Raw genomic sequence first — 15,739 nt, 5'->3', positions numbered from 1 at the left:
CGGGTATATACGTGCATACCTGAGTATATACGTGTATAGTAGACGTATATACGCAAATATAAGTATACATGCATACATAAACGAGTATACGCGAGTTAATTCGTGGTTACATCCACTGCGCCTTTGTACGTGTCTACTCACGCGCACACACACACACACACACACACACATATATATATATATATATATATATATATATATATATATATATATATATATATATGTATGGAAGCACAAGTACATTCGTATCTATACGTGTAATTAAGATTATATACTTGTATAGACGCATATACGTACTATTACGCGCATACACCAGTACATATATGTATTCGACCGTCGCACGCTACGTGGACCCCCCGGACGGTGGAACCTAAGGCTTACAGCTAAGTGGTGGGGTGTGTGCGGAGAAAAGTACATATATGTATACACGAGTATATACCCTTACATACATGTATGCCTACAGAGTGCATCCAAACTCTTGGGCAAAAACCTAAGGAGTCTGATAGGGGATTATAAGAAGCAAAGAATCATAAGGAACTTATGGTCGCTGACACGCTACATGCACACAAAGTCAACAACTGATGGATGCAAAACAGATCACGAATTTGTTGCACAAAGATGATTTTACCCAAAGTTTTAGTTTTGAAGAAATATTTAGAGCAGTTCTTAAAAGTTACGGTTTGTAGTAGCTCTAATACAAGCATCGCAACAAAGACGCAGCGACTGATGAAAGTTTTTTCATAAGTCTTGTTATTGTAACAGAAAGTGATGTGTATTTGCGACGGATGTAAAAAACAGCTGGAGGCCGCAAATTTTCATCAATCGCTTTAAAACTTTCTTAAGACCTCAAATGTTGTGTAAAATTGTCTTTGTGAAATAAATTTCTGACCTATTTTGCATCCATCAGTTCCTGGCTTTGCGTGCATGAAGCGCGTCAACATTGTGTTTCTGACCATATGTTCCTTATGTTTCTTCCTTCTTATCTCCCCTCTAACACCTTTTAATAATTTGCTCAAGAATGTAAACTTACCCTGTATACTTTTTATACTTGTATGTAAGTGTTTACTCGAGTACATACGCGTATATACGTGTCTACCTGAGTATATAAGTGTTCGTATCTATGCGAGTGTATGCGAGGAAATACGTGTGTATATGTATAGAATGTATATATGTGCAGATAAAAATACTTGCAGATGCCCTTATACGTATTTATTGGTGCACTTATGTGAATACGTTTATATAACGTGCCTACACGACTATATATACGTATGCATACGCATATACTCGTATATTTAACCCCGTTTACTGTAAAAACAATACACATTAAATGGAATTAATAATTAATTTATATATGTCTTATACTTAAAGATTAAATGGCATTAGAAGAACAATATTCGTTAAACCTAATATTATGACCACTTTACCCCATCTTACTTAAACTGTTCTAAAAAATTATGTAAAATGGATTCAGATAACTGCTAATGAGTAAGAGTTCTTGATACATGTAGGAAGCGATCTGTGCAGTTAATCTGTTCATAATTCCAGTAAACAAAATTTACCAAGCAAGTTAAAAAAGGTGTTTAGATTTTTAAATTTTTCAAATTCACACATAATATTTTTTCTTACCAAATAAAGTTTTGCCAGTTGTAAAATTTTATGTTCAAAATGTAGTTTCTAACTGCCCTATTCTACAATAAAATTTTCACATTCATTCGAACATTTATTTCCAAGCTATAGCCATTTATTTGACGAATGATCACTTTACCCCATTGACCACTTTCCCCCACCAGACCCTACTTTATCTTTTTTTTTTTTGGCTATTTAATTTTCAGGTTCGGCATGCATATGCTACTATTTTATTTAAACTAACATATTTTGACATTCCTAAATACTATAGCACGATTACGGTTAAAAAAAAAAGCAGTATTCAGCATACTTTATTTGTGGCATTCTTAGGTTCTTTATCCATTTGTATTCTAGATTGTGAAATTCTTCAATTTTATAAGTTCGTTTGTTTAGTGCAGGATTCACAAAATTGTGAATCTAAAAGGTTTTTTCAAGCTTTTATTCGTTACCGTTGTTACTTTATTAAGCCTCGTTTTCAATGTAAAATGTGACATCGAAATAATATTATTAATTAGTTCTTTTTTCGCAATTCTAGAGCTTGAATATGGCACCATGCAGTGATTAAAGAAATTAGCCGAAGAGGTAAAACACTCCATTTCTCCTTCAGGCTTCAGACACAGTTTGTAATATTAATGTAATTTCAAAAGAATAGTAATTAATAATAATAAGTAAAATAAAAAAACACGAAGAAAAGTATTTTTCAATCAACAAGTTTAAAAGCAGGTTTTAAGCAACTACATTTGTTCGTTCTGCTTCTTCCATCCGCTTTTAACCAGGCACTACAGCTAAATTGTGAATTCTAAGGCAGTTAAGACAAGTAATTTTTTCAAATTTTTTAAAGAGAAAACAAAATCTTACCTGTCACATCTAATGATATTTCATTCGATGTGGATTTATATTGATGCCCGTTGATAATGTTTGTAGCTTCACATATGTATTGCCCTTGATACTGGTATGTGACATTTTGAATATGTAGAAATGCAGAATGTCCTCTTTGTTGCCAAGCTACCGGATCCCCTCCCATTTTCTGGAGCCAAGAGTATCTTTAAAAAAAATAAGAATATAAAATAAACATTTTTTAAATATAAGATCGTAAAAGATAATTTTTATGCATACAGACATTTCCACATGAATTATTACTTAATGTTATGTAAAATTAAATATTTAAAAATTGATAGTACCAAAAGTTTAAGAAAAATGTCAACAACCCTACATGTTAAGTTCATTTCAGCATCTGACTGAAATGATAGAAAATAAAAAAAAAAAATTATAAAAAAAACCTTGGAAAATGAAGAGATGCGGAAAGTACTGTGAAAGTAGTAACATTTATTTTTTATGAATATTATATTTACGATGGACCATGGGCACTAATTTTAGGAAGATAATAAAAAAGAAACACTCTGGTGTAAAAGAAAACGTGATTTCATTCTTTAATAAATAACTACAATGTCAAATTTTTCATGTTCACCTGCTCCAAGACATTGTAATCTTGACACAATACGAAAAAATTTTCTTTCAATTTATCCAAAAGAAAAAGGAAGTATCCAAAGTTGAGACATTGAAATTCTATATCTCTTTTACAATCTCTGCATGTAAATTCAGGTAACTTGTTCTATTAGAGCACCGTTATCAGTGTGGGGATTATATACTACTACTTGAAACTTCATGCAACATAACGGTGTACAGATTTTGGAATGTATCTTTTCAAAGGAGTTAATAGAGGTAACCAAGAAAATGCATCTTGTATTAAAACTTGTGTGCGTCTGTCTGTAGCTCTATCTCTTACTGACTGGCAATGTCCACCAAGTCAATATTGATACCTTTGGAAACAGGACATCCAGGGAAATACATTCTCACCCCTCTTAATCTTAAGGGGCCGGACATTCAGTCCTGAGGATGTCTTGATGAGATCCAGAGATATCCGGATATCCTGGTTGTAATCAATACATCCAAACATAAGGGCATCTATGGTCTCTCGTCCCTGGCGGCAATAGCGAACGCAGGTCGCAAAAGAGGGTCACACTCGCCAACTTTCTAAATAACCGCAGGTGGCGAGGAAAGTTTGTTTTTATAAAACGTAAAACACAATCTTTTAACTACAGTAAAAGTCTAAAAATGAAAAAAATTCTTTCAATGGCACATTGAATCCTTTTATGTTCAGAATCGTTTTGCAGTATATTGAATGTTATCTTCATTTTAGAAAATTTAAGTTTTTGAATTTATAGTTATGTATTATCTTATCAGTCATATACTTCATATAATTCAAAATACATTTTAAGAGACATTTATTTCATGCACAAAATATTATTATTTACTTTCAATGGAATTTTGGATTAATTTTATCGTCTAAAAGTGCAAAATACTTACTTCGGAGGCGGATTCCCTTCCGCTTCGCAAGCCAAAGTTGTACTGTTATACACTGTGACCGTAACTCCCGGGTTCGGAGAAACCTTAAGAATCTGAGGTTTATCTACAAAAGAAAAAAAATACGACAGTATTAATATTTTAAATCTTAAAATGAATGAGTAAATATTTAAAACAAAGATTCAGTGTACATTAACTAACAAGTTTAATTATAAATTCATACAAAGCTCAGTGAAAAGTATTTAACTTTCGAGTACTGAAAAACTGTTGTAAAAAAAAAAAAAAAAAAACTCTCGTGACGCTAGATATTTTTTTCACTTCAATTAGATTTAGGGGATATCAACCTTTTAAACAGTGAGTAAAAAAACGTTTTAGAGTTTTGTACCAATAAAAATTGAAGAAGAGTGTAGTAAAAATAAAAAATAAGTTTAGTAATTAATCTTTCTGATGTTTTTTTTTCCTCGCTTTTCTTCAAAAATGTATCCGGAAACTTTTACTTCAATTAAAAAGGAATTAGTGCATATGCGTTCGATGACAAGAACAATGCTGTGAGTCAGGGCATTGTTGCAAAAGATGAATGGCTTTTAATAAAAAGTTGATTCTACTTTTCTCTAAACTCAGCTACGTTTTTGAAAATGAAATAAGGAATTTTTTAAGTGCGCTAAATATTTTATAAAAATGTCACATCATTATTGTGCGCAATACTTCTTTTATAGCAACTGTAAATCAAAGTTTTCGCTAATGAATCAATTATTAAATCAACTAATTTGAGATTTTAAAATGCCAATTGTTTTTGTTGAAACTTTTGCAGACAAAACACAACTTGAAAGTTCATATAGACGACGCAAAGCTACACATAAGAATATATTTAAAATTTATTAAGTATGTTTAATATTTGTGTTTTATGGTTTATAAAGAAGCCCTTTTTACTTCCGTTTATGGAGCAAGGGAAGTATTTCTATCACCAATTATTTTTCAAGCAGCTGCATCAAATTTCAAACAGCCAACTTAAATCTAGATGTATGAACATAGTTCAAAATGAAATTATATTTAATATTTGTGTCTCGAGGCTCACAAGGAACTTCTTTTAACATCTGTTTATGAAGCAAGAGAAGTATTGTAATCAACATCTTTTTTTAAATTCATATTTAGAATGTCAAATTTCAGAGAAAAAAAACGGATTTCAGGACAATGCAAAGCTATATATGAAAATATATTTAAATTTGCAAAGTATGTTTAATATTTGTTTCTTGTAGTTTACAAGTAAGCCGTTTTTACTTCCGAGAATGAATTAATGGAAGTATTGCAAGCACAAACTATTTTTCACTCATATTTGGTTTAAATTTCCATTTTAGTTCTCCCACCCAAGTGAATGTCAAACGGTTTTTTTTTTCTCTGCCGCATGCGCATGCAACTACGAACGTGTGGACAACCAAGTAATCCATTTTCACCGATCCGAGTTTATTAAAACGAAATTTCCCATGACGTTTGTCTGTCTGTATCTACGTATGTATGTAATGCATGTGTTACGGCTCAGTAACGATATATGGTAGAAGGTTGAAATTTCGTGTATATTGTATGCGTGGGGTCTACTTAGTCACCTCTTCCTTTGGTTGCAAATGGATGTTAGAGCAGGAACCTTTACACGCATTTTGTAGAAATTCTATGTTAGTTTCACTGCAGACGTAAGTAATGTCATAAATTGGAGATATACCACCAACAATGCTTTTGGGCGACAAGTGTTTGCGTCTAACTAGGCGAAGGCCAAAAAGATGTAGTTATCGAAACCGGTTTCATTCTGACGAGATTCTAGTAAAACACATGTCAGAATTGTAGTTCGGTATACATAAAATGAATCCCTATAAAACGCTATTTTTTAACTTCAGTTGGCAATCTATGAGTAATTTTTTAAATATATCTTCTGCTAACTCCAACATTCAATCGAATTATATTGTATGTTTGTTTCCTATATGCGTTACAATAACTTTTTTAAAGTTGTAATTTCATATCTTACATGCTGATAAAAGATTTCTTTGCATTTTAAAGAATCAATAATCCGTTTATAGATACTAATGCTTGAGATTGTGTCAAAATTCAAAGAAATATTCATCAAAATTAGTACAGATAAATGTATCTATTCATCTCTCTCTTTCTCTCTCTCTTTCTCTCTCTCTCTCTCTCTCTCTCTCTCTCTCTCTCTCTCTATATATATATATATATATATATATATATATATATATATATATATATATATATATATATATATATATATATATATATATATATATATATATATATATAAAAATATAGGGTGAGTTCGATGGAATCTGCCATACCAGGGGGGGGGGGGATAGAAGAGGCCAAGCGGAGTATAGAACCACCCACTATCGTGTCCAATCCTTAACAGTAACCGAGTTATGGTAGATATAAGGAAAATGAGAGGAAAAAAAAACTCTGAGAAAACGATCGATTTTGAGATTCCTGTAGAACCTAAAAAGAAAATAAGTACATATTTGGAAATAGCAGATAAAATCCTACAGAATGACACCTTTCCTATCAAGATAGTAGAATTTCTCAGAGAGCTACAAGCTTTGAACCGTTGGACTCATTTATAATTGAAATGGCGCCAAAATTTTCAATCGACATTTTCATAAGAAACCGTTTGTGCTACAATCGGTCAAATATAAAAAAAAAAACTGGCCCATTTCACAAGCTTTCAGATGAGTTAACAAAAATCATATTGAACTTTAAGTTCAGCAGAAATTTAGGCTTTTGTTTGAAACAGGAGTAAAAATCTGCATTCGTTGAAAAAGGAAAAAAAGCGAAGAGTCGCATTTTTCTGTTTTAAAACTTTCAGTTTCACGTAAGCATGTTGATTTCTTTGTTTAAGAAAATAATATTTTTGTATCGAAATAATAATTTTTACATTTTATTAAGTGAAAAAAACACAAGATATAACAATACGCAGAAATAAAAAAGCACTACTTTCCTGTGCTTTCAACAAAGGAAAAATCATTAATAAAAAAGTTACACTAACATCAATGAGTGCGTTTGATCAATCTTCAAAATTTACAATAGATGCTGAAATTGGTTGCTGCCACACCTGATGCATACTTTCGCCTTTCTACGGACTGGATTAACCGTTGCTCCTAGTAAAATTTCATTTCTTACTTTTACTACTGCTCCATCAACCGGTTGCGCAATTCCTGCAAACTGATTACTTCTGTTTTGTATACTTCTTATTAGAATTCCCAGAAGAAGTTCACTGATATCAGATCTGGCGATATAGATGGCTAAGGAATGGGACCCGTAAGACCAATACATTGGAGAGAGTTACCATCCTGTTGAAAAATGATTTCTGCTCTCTCCGAATCAGGAACAGCATCCAGTAAGACAGGCAAATGATGTTCCATGAACTCTAAATATGTGCTTCCTTCATTAAATACCTTAAAACATATGCAGACCCATCAAATGATCGCTGATTACGACCAGCCAAACGTTTAAACTAAATCGAGTTTGGAACACGGGGTTAAAAAATGGATTTTGTTCAGCAGACTGATGCCATCTATGTAAAATTATCATGCCCCTTCGATTGAATAACAAATCATGTTTTTGCAGTACCACCGTTCTGCCGATGTTGAAGAGTATGTATTGGACCCAGTAGTGGAAAACCCAAGTGTGAGTTTACTCACGATTGCTAGAGAAGGTGGACCTTCACAAAGTAAAGTGATGAAAACATTGAACCAAAACAAGTATCACCCTTATCATTTTACACTAGTACAACGATTGCACAATTCTCATTTAGAAAAACGGGTAACATTTTGCAGATTACTACTATCCCGAGACACTGAAAAACACCATTCTCTAAGAAAGATATTGGGGACAGATGAGTCGTTGTTCACTAGAAGGGGCATCATAAATTTGCATGACTTGGCATCATTATGCTGAACATTATCCTTTTTTAATCCGAAACTCATCGTTCCACACTCGATTCAGCATAAATGTTTGGCTTGGCGCAATAGGAGATCATTTGATTGGTTCGTATGTGTTTGGAGGTAACCTAACAGGAAACACATATTTAGAGTTCATTGAGCATCATTTGCCTGGCTTACTTGATACTATTCGTGTTCCAGAGAGAGAGAAAATCTTTTCCAACGCGATGGAGCCCCAGCACATTCCTTTAATGCCGTTCGGGAATTTCTAACTGAACGGTATCCCCAATGGAATGGTCGTACGGGCCTCATTTCTTGGTCACCTAGATCCTCAGACCTGACGCCAGAGGACTTCTTTGTTTGCGGATTCTTAAAACAAGAAGCTTACAAAACAGAAGTAGCCAATTTGCAGGAATTGAGCGAAAAGTTTGATGAAGCAGTAGTGAAACTAAGAAATGAAATTTCTCTAAGAGCAAAGATTGTTTTCGCACGCAAAAGGGCAAGACCGTGTATCAGATATGGCGGCGACCAATTTCAGCAGCTTTTGTAGATTTGATTTTGAAGATTGATTAAATGTGCTCATTGATGTTAGGGTAACTTTTTTAAGATTGTTTTTTTCCATTGTGAAAAGCACGGAAGAGTAATTTCTACTTATTGTTATCTCTTGTTGAGTTTTTTCACTTAATAAAACGCTAAAATTATTGCTTTCATATAAAACTATCATTTTGTTAAACAAAGAAAGCAGCACGCTTTCGATAAACAAAAAATTTAAAGCACAAAAGTGCGACTCTTCGCATGATTTTCCTTTTTCAACGAATGCAGATTTTTACACTGTTTCAAACAAAAGCCCGAATTTCTGCTGAACTTAAAGCCCAAAATGATTTGTTTTTGTATCATCTAAAAGCTAGTAAAATGGACCATTTTTGGTAGATTTGACCGATTGTAGCTCATACGGTTGTTTTTGAAAATGTCGCTTGAAAACTTTGGCGCCATTTCAATTCCGAGTGTGTCCAACGTTTCAAAGCTTGTTGCTCGCTGTTAAAAAGCTACTATCTTGATGGGAAAAGTGTTTTGTATTTTTAATCATTTTCCTTCTATTTACCATAACTCGGTTACGGTTAAGGATTGGACACGATAATGGGTGGTTCCATATTCCACTTGGGTTGTTCTATCATCCCCTTTCGTATGGCAGATTCGATCGAACTCACACTGTACCGTGTGTATATATATATATATATATATATATATATATATATATATATATATATATATATATATATATATATATATATATATATATATATATATATATATATATATATATATATATATATATATTTATTTATTTATTTATTTATTTATATAAAATATACAGGTATACAATTGAAATTTTTAACAACGTATTGGAATGCTTTAACTTTCTCATAAAATGATATTTGCCCGAAATACGAACTAAAGATTTATTGCAAAGGTTTTGCATTCATTAAATCTTAGGTGAACTAGAAATGTAGGAAGGAAAAATACAACACAATTGTATATCAAAATTCCATTTTTAACTACAAAATATGAACAAAACTGTTTAAAAGGGAAAAAATTACTTTTAAGTTATGTAAAACTTAACATATTTTATTCTAATGCTCGTAAAAAAAAAGCATTGGTTGACTGATTCTAACCAACTCCAAGCATCTTCATTGTAATCTTTCTGATAAATAACTTTTCCCTCTGATAAATTTCTCGAAAGTATTATCAATTTTACAAATTGAATTGCCTCCTGTATTTATTTCCTTGGATGCTCTCCAAAGATCTTAGTGTTTTTAATTTATCCGGGATCGAAAGAAAAGAAGTTTTCTCTTTAGAAGATTTTGAGATTTAAAGAAGAAAGCTCCGTTTCTTAAGATTGTCTTCAAAGAGCTGGCATTTCTGAGATTGTGTGTCACAAGAAGGATTTCTCTTTTAAGCTTTAATAGAAAGAAAGCTCCGTTTCTGCAAGAAAGAAAGGGGTCAAAACTTTCTACTTGTTTAAAGTTGAGAGCAGTACTACATTTATTGAATCACAGATCCCTTGAAAGAAAAGATGAAATAAATATCAGTGACATTCAATATTTCCCTGTTTTATTTCTGTTGACTGAAGCTCAATAACAGATGAATAAAAGTGAATTAAATGTTGCCTGACTGTCGAGGCAGTTGCATCAAGAGAACATTATTTTGTCCCAAACTTAAACTTATCCATTGTTGCATCCATAAGTTTTGATTCAGACATTTTTGTATCCTATAGTTTTGATTCAAATATTTTTGTACCCTAAAGTTTTGATTCAGACGTTTTTGTATCCTAAAGTTTTGATTCAGACATTTTTGTATCCTAAAGTTTTGGTTCAGACATTTTTTGCGTCGTAAGGCTCAGGCATTATTTTATCCTGAAAACTCAGACGTTATTGTATCCTAACATTTAACAACGATATTGCTGTATACAGACATTTGTAGCCGCCATTAGGTTATTGCATCCTGAAATTCTATTCCGTAAGCTTCATGTTATGTTTAATTTCTATTATAATTAAGGCAATAATGAGAAAATGTATTGAGGATAAAAATATTCAGCAATTCCAGTAGCTGACTCACCTATTGCTATATTCTAAAAATTCGATTCAAACTTTATTATGACTTAAGTATTGGCCCTGACATTACTGTATCCCAAAATTTGTCTCACACGTTATTGTATCCAAACATTTGACCCCGGCTTTATGGTGTCCCTACACTTGTAGCCGTCCTTAGGTTATTGCATTCTGAAGTTCGATTCAGTACGGTTTACGTTATGTTTAATTTCCTATATTATTATGGTTCTAAATCAGACAATGTCCGGGTGATAAAGATATTCAGCAATTCCAGCAGTTGACTCACCCATTGCTGTATTCTAAAGTGTTAATTCAGGGACTATTGTATCCTAAGGATTGGCTCAGGTATTATTGTAGCCTAAAATTTGACTCAGACGTTATTGCATCCTAACATTTGACCACGATGTTATTGGTTCCCGACATTTGTTGCCACCGTTTGGCTATTGCATCCAGAAACTCGATTTCCGTAGGTTGATCCAAAAAAAAAAAAGTTTACAAGCAGAAGCATTTGAAACGTTAACATTGCGGAGCGAATATTTCCACCCAGGGTGGTTGATAGATGGTGCTAGTTGTCCTACAGCGGTTCGACGAGTCAGTACGCAGAGACGTAAGAGCGACAGTAATGGCAAGACGTCTAGAAAAATTGTCCCGCAAAGAGGTGCGAGCCGTAATTCGGTTCTAATGGGCCAGAGTGTGGCCACATCAGAAATTCATAGACAAATCTTTGAGGTATACGGGGACAAAGCAATGAGTAGACATCATGTAGCGTATTGGTGCCGTTCTTATCAAGCGGGCAGGGAAAGGTTCAAGTGGGAGCTCTGGAATCACACCCCTCACAGCCCCACTTGGTTCATAGTGACCGTGTCCCTCCTCCAGATTTGAAGCGAAACTTATCCAGAACACGGTTCATCACCGACGATGCAGTGAAAACAGCTATCGAGAAATGGCTCAAGAAGCAAGGCCCTGATGACTACCAAGCCGAGATAAACAAGTTGGTCGAACGTTCTGACAAATGCCTAAACAGGTTTGGCGATTATGTGGAAAAGTGAAGACCAGATGTGTCTCTTGCTTCCCATTTGGATCTTGTTTCTATTGTTAATAAATACATTTTCATTTGCCTAGTAACCTTCTTTTTTTGGATCATCCCTCGTAGTAAAGCCCATGTTAAGTTAAATTTCTTATATACTAACTGTACTAAATGAAAAAAATGTACGGACAATAAAAATATTTAGCATTTTCAGCAGTCAGAAAAAGAATCTGAGTGAAAGAAACAAAAAATACTTTTATTAGCACCTATCCAGTCCATTTTTAGCCTAATTTCCAGTAAAAGTTAAAGGAGAAAGGAAAGGATATGGAAGAAGGCTTTTAGATGCACCAGTTTTTAAGTAAAATCGTATCCTAATTTCCTTTTAATACTAGTTGTATGTGCATCAACATTCCATAGTTCTTACACAACTTTTAATACTGAAACAGAAAAGGTTGCTCTATTTTGGCAGAGAGCATGAAAACTTTAAAAGCGACTCGTTTGGCCCATCACTGATCTATTTATTTCATACCCCCTAAAAAAAAATCATGCAACCACTTGAACTCTGCTTAAAGATCACCGACTTATTTTGTTACATTGCGGTATTAATTTTGCGGCATCTGCATCGCTAAATGAAATACATTCTTCACATTCTACCGGCTCGTATTTAACTGTCAACACTTAAATCATTTTTTGATTTGCTATATACATTGGGGGGCTCCAAGAAATCCTGGGAGCTTAGTCGCCTAATCGATTAAAAATATTCCTCGGTGACTAGTTCTGTCAGAAGAAGAATCTATCAGAAGCCATAGTATCTTAATTTTTCCTGTGTTATTTCCATACAATCAATGATGCTTCATTATTAAATTTCAGTCAACAATAGATAACTTTGATACAGTTTTATATCTTTCCGAAAAAAGAAGAAAGGAAACGCATAAAGCACTTTTTTTTTCAATGTAATACTTTAGCAAAAATGTATTGAAAATTTAATTACTAAAAAAAATCAAAGAAGAAAAACAAGCTAGAAATAAACAATTTTTTGTTGCCGAAATAACTACACCAATAAAAAGTTATTAATGCGTTTTACGTTGCTTAAAAAATAACAAATAGAGACAAAATGAGCATAAAAAGAGGAAAGAAGCACTCCATTCATTTAATTTGCCTTGATGGAAAAAAAGGTAGCCCAGTCAAGTTGCCCAAGGGAAAAAAATAAAAACTCCACTGAAGTGCAAACGTATGTTCTCCACAAAAAAAAAAAAAAAAAAAAAAAAACACATAAACATGTTTTTACATTAAATCATAATAACACGAAGATACATTGCATTTTTTAAATTTGAAATTACAAGTGCAAATATGTAGTCACAAAAATCCAAGGATTCTAAAATACGAAGCAATAAAATTTAATTGCTTGATATCTTCTCAAAAAATCGCTTGAATCCAGTAAAGGTTTTAACTATGCTTAGGTCAATAAAGACCAGTTCGAAACTAATTTAGTTGCATTTTGAATTAACTAATTAAAAGTAAAGGGAATAAAAAGTAAAAACATACATTAACTTTGATCGATCAAAAAGAAATTAACACATGCAAGGAAAAAAAAACAGTTACTTTAAGTTCCATTTTTCTAGATTACGGTAATAATAAATTTAAAAAAAAAATTTTAGCAAAAAACACAGAACTGAGCAATTTTAAAATACTGTAATGACGGAGAGTTAAGCTTTGAAAATGCTTTGCCTTCTTTTGATACTAAAGAGTAAATTATTTTGCATACAGAGTAATTTTTTTTCTGCTCGTAAAAATCCATTCTGATTGTTTCTTTAAACAAAGCAATAAAAATTCTAAAAATGTACTTGCTTTCGAATATATTCAGGAGGTTTTCGAAAACCTTTGCAAAAGCAATATTTTTTTTTTTTACATTTTTTTTATCAAGAGTTTTTGGCAGCCTTTCTAATAATTAATGCTTCTTTATACTTTCCCTGCCTATTGAACCAGATTATTTTATCATTATTATGTAACCTCAAGCATTTGTTTAATCTGACCGAAAATCAAATGGTTAAGTTTTAAACATTTGTTTTTGGCAAAGTAACTTCTGAGATTTTTCAATTACTAAGTCATAACGCTGCTCTGATAAAATATTTAGACACTGCAAAACTCATTTTCACATTTATATTTTCATTCTTTTTTACAAGAAATGGGGTTCCTAAAGGGTGGTTTATTAACTTATGGTGATATATATATATATATATATATATATATATATATATATATATATATATATATATATATATATATATATATATATATATAATATATATATATATATATATATATATATATATATATATATATATATATATATATATATATATATAATATATATATATATATATATATATATATATATAATATATATATTAGGGTGGTCCTTATTTTTGAAGTTGTTGATATTTTACACGACGCCCCCTCAATTTGTTCCATTATACAAATAAATGATCCATGCAAAATTTTAAGTCAATCCATGAATATTAACACGCGCCCCTAGGGCCCCCTTTTTTTACTTTCGAAGAAAAAATTGTGGATTTTCTCATTTTTTTGTAAAAATATTCCTAGGTTTCATATTTAAAGTAATTTTGAACCTCAATAGATGTTGCTACTTCCAGACCAACCATTCTCTCACTTTCATTCTGTAAAATTTTACATATTACATAGGGTACATGTACACCAATGGCCTTGGGACAGGCATACCGCTATTCGCGCTCGTTTCAAACCAAGCGGCAGGGGAACATTTCTTTCCCCCAAGATGGACACAAGGGATTCTAAAGGCCAATAATGAATGGCCGAGCCCTTAATGAATGATTTTTGACAACAACAACTTGCCTCCTCCAGGCTTTGAGAGTGTTGATTTAGAAAATTTTCGTTGTAAGTAATAGGTGTGGCAAATAGGGTCACTAGGTTTCCATGCTATAAATATAAGTAATGACAATTATATTTTAATTAGCTGTTCTTTAGTTATATACTTAAATGTTTATGCATTCTTATAATTTAAATTTTGAAAAATCCTCGAGTACCCTACCATAAAAATAAACTCTATTTTCCATATCTAAAATATAAATTAAAAAAAATTCCAGATCGGAATAATGTAAAAATCTATACTTTAAACTGTCTTCTATTTCAGTACATAGTCCTTTATTATCATCAAATTCTTCTTGCAATTCACAAGATTTAGAAACCTAAATGGTTATCTATCCTAACCTGTTGAACCTTTTTTCTATATCTGGTTTACCACAACGCAAAAAAGCTTGACAACTATTGAGATCTGCTCGCATTTCATCAATGTTAGACAAATGCCATATTAGAGACAAAGATGCTGCTCATTTATTAACAGCCTATGTAGATGCAGTAAATTTAAATCCAAATAACCTTATGATCAATCGTACATCCCTTAAGAGAGCAAGAGAAAATCTTCGAGAGGTAAAACCAGATTTCATGAATTTAAATTTAGATTTTTTAGTTATTCCCTGGGATACAAAGCTACATCCAGATGTAACTGGAAAAAAACGCCGATAGGCTTACCATGATAGCTTCAAGTTCCAATGTTCAGAATTTCTGATATATTTCTTCAGTTGTATATGATATCTTAGATGATTGCTCTTTATTGCTAACTGTTCAATCTGTAGGGTTTTATACAGCGGTTTACAATACCGGCCGTATAAGTTGTGCATGTAATTTTTTAGAGCAAAAGCTGAACGGTGATATATTGCATTCGTATTGCTATCATCATGACTTGAAATCGTACTGCAGAGTGTCTTTAAATAAGTTCTTGCCTTTCTTAGTTCTAGACTCGATATTCCATCATTTAAGCGCTTCAAAATTCAAAAAGTACACATAGCACTTAAATTCTAAAAGAAGAATTTGATGACATATTATTGTTCGTAGAAAGCGGAATTAAGAAATATTACAGAGAATTCTTATAACGTGTAATAATATTTCTTGGTGAAGTCCTCCCTCCTACAGGGATATGTTTTCGGCAACCTGGAGCTTATCCCTGAGCCAGATGGGTGGCAAAAGAAATTTATAATTTGAATACTTATATATTTAGGAAAAAATTTAAATTGACCTTACATGAAGAGATTGCCCGTAAATGCTGTTTTACAGTTAAATAGTGTATGAAAATATAGTTTTTCGCA

At 32.3% G+C, this 15,739-nt stretch overlaps 1 protein-coding gene across 1 annotated transcript in view; it reads right to left on the bottom strand.

The window, feature by feature from the left end:
• Nucleotides 1–15,739, bottom strand: part of LOC129222845 (kin of IRRE-like protein 1) — a 554,018-nt gene that overhangs the window by 177,284 nt on the left and 360,995 nt on the right. The window contains exons 5-6 of the mRNA XM_054857396.1: nucleotides 3,994–4,096; nucleotides 2,485–2,669 (exon numbers count right to left, since the gene is read on the bottom strand). Of these exons, the coding sequence (XP_054713371.1) occupies nucleotides 2,485–2,669; nucleotides 3,994–4,096 (288 nt within the window). The remainder of the gene's footprint in view (nucleotides 1–2,484; nucleotides 2,670–3,993; nucleotides 4,097–15,739) is intronic.

Source organism: Uloborus diversus, chromosome 5 (assembly GCF_026930045.1).
Source record: "Uloborus diversus isolate 005 chromosome 5, Udiv.v.3.1, whole genome shotgun sequence".
NCBI lineage: Eukaryota > Metazoa > Arthropoda > Arachnida > Araneae > Uloboridae > Uloborus > Uloborus diversus.
The sequence above is the reverse complement of the archived record's forward strand: the minus strand, read 5'-3'. Positions and strand labels throughout refer to the sequence as shown.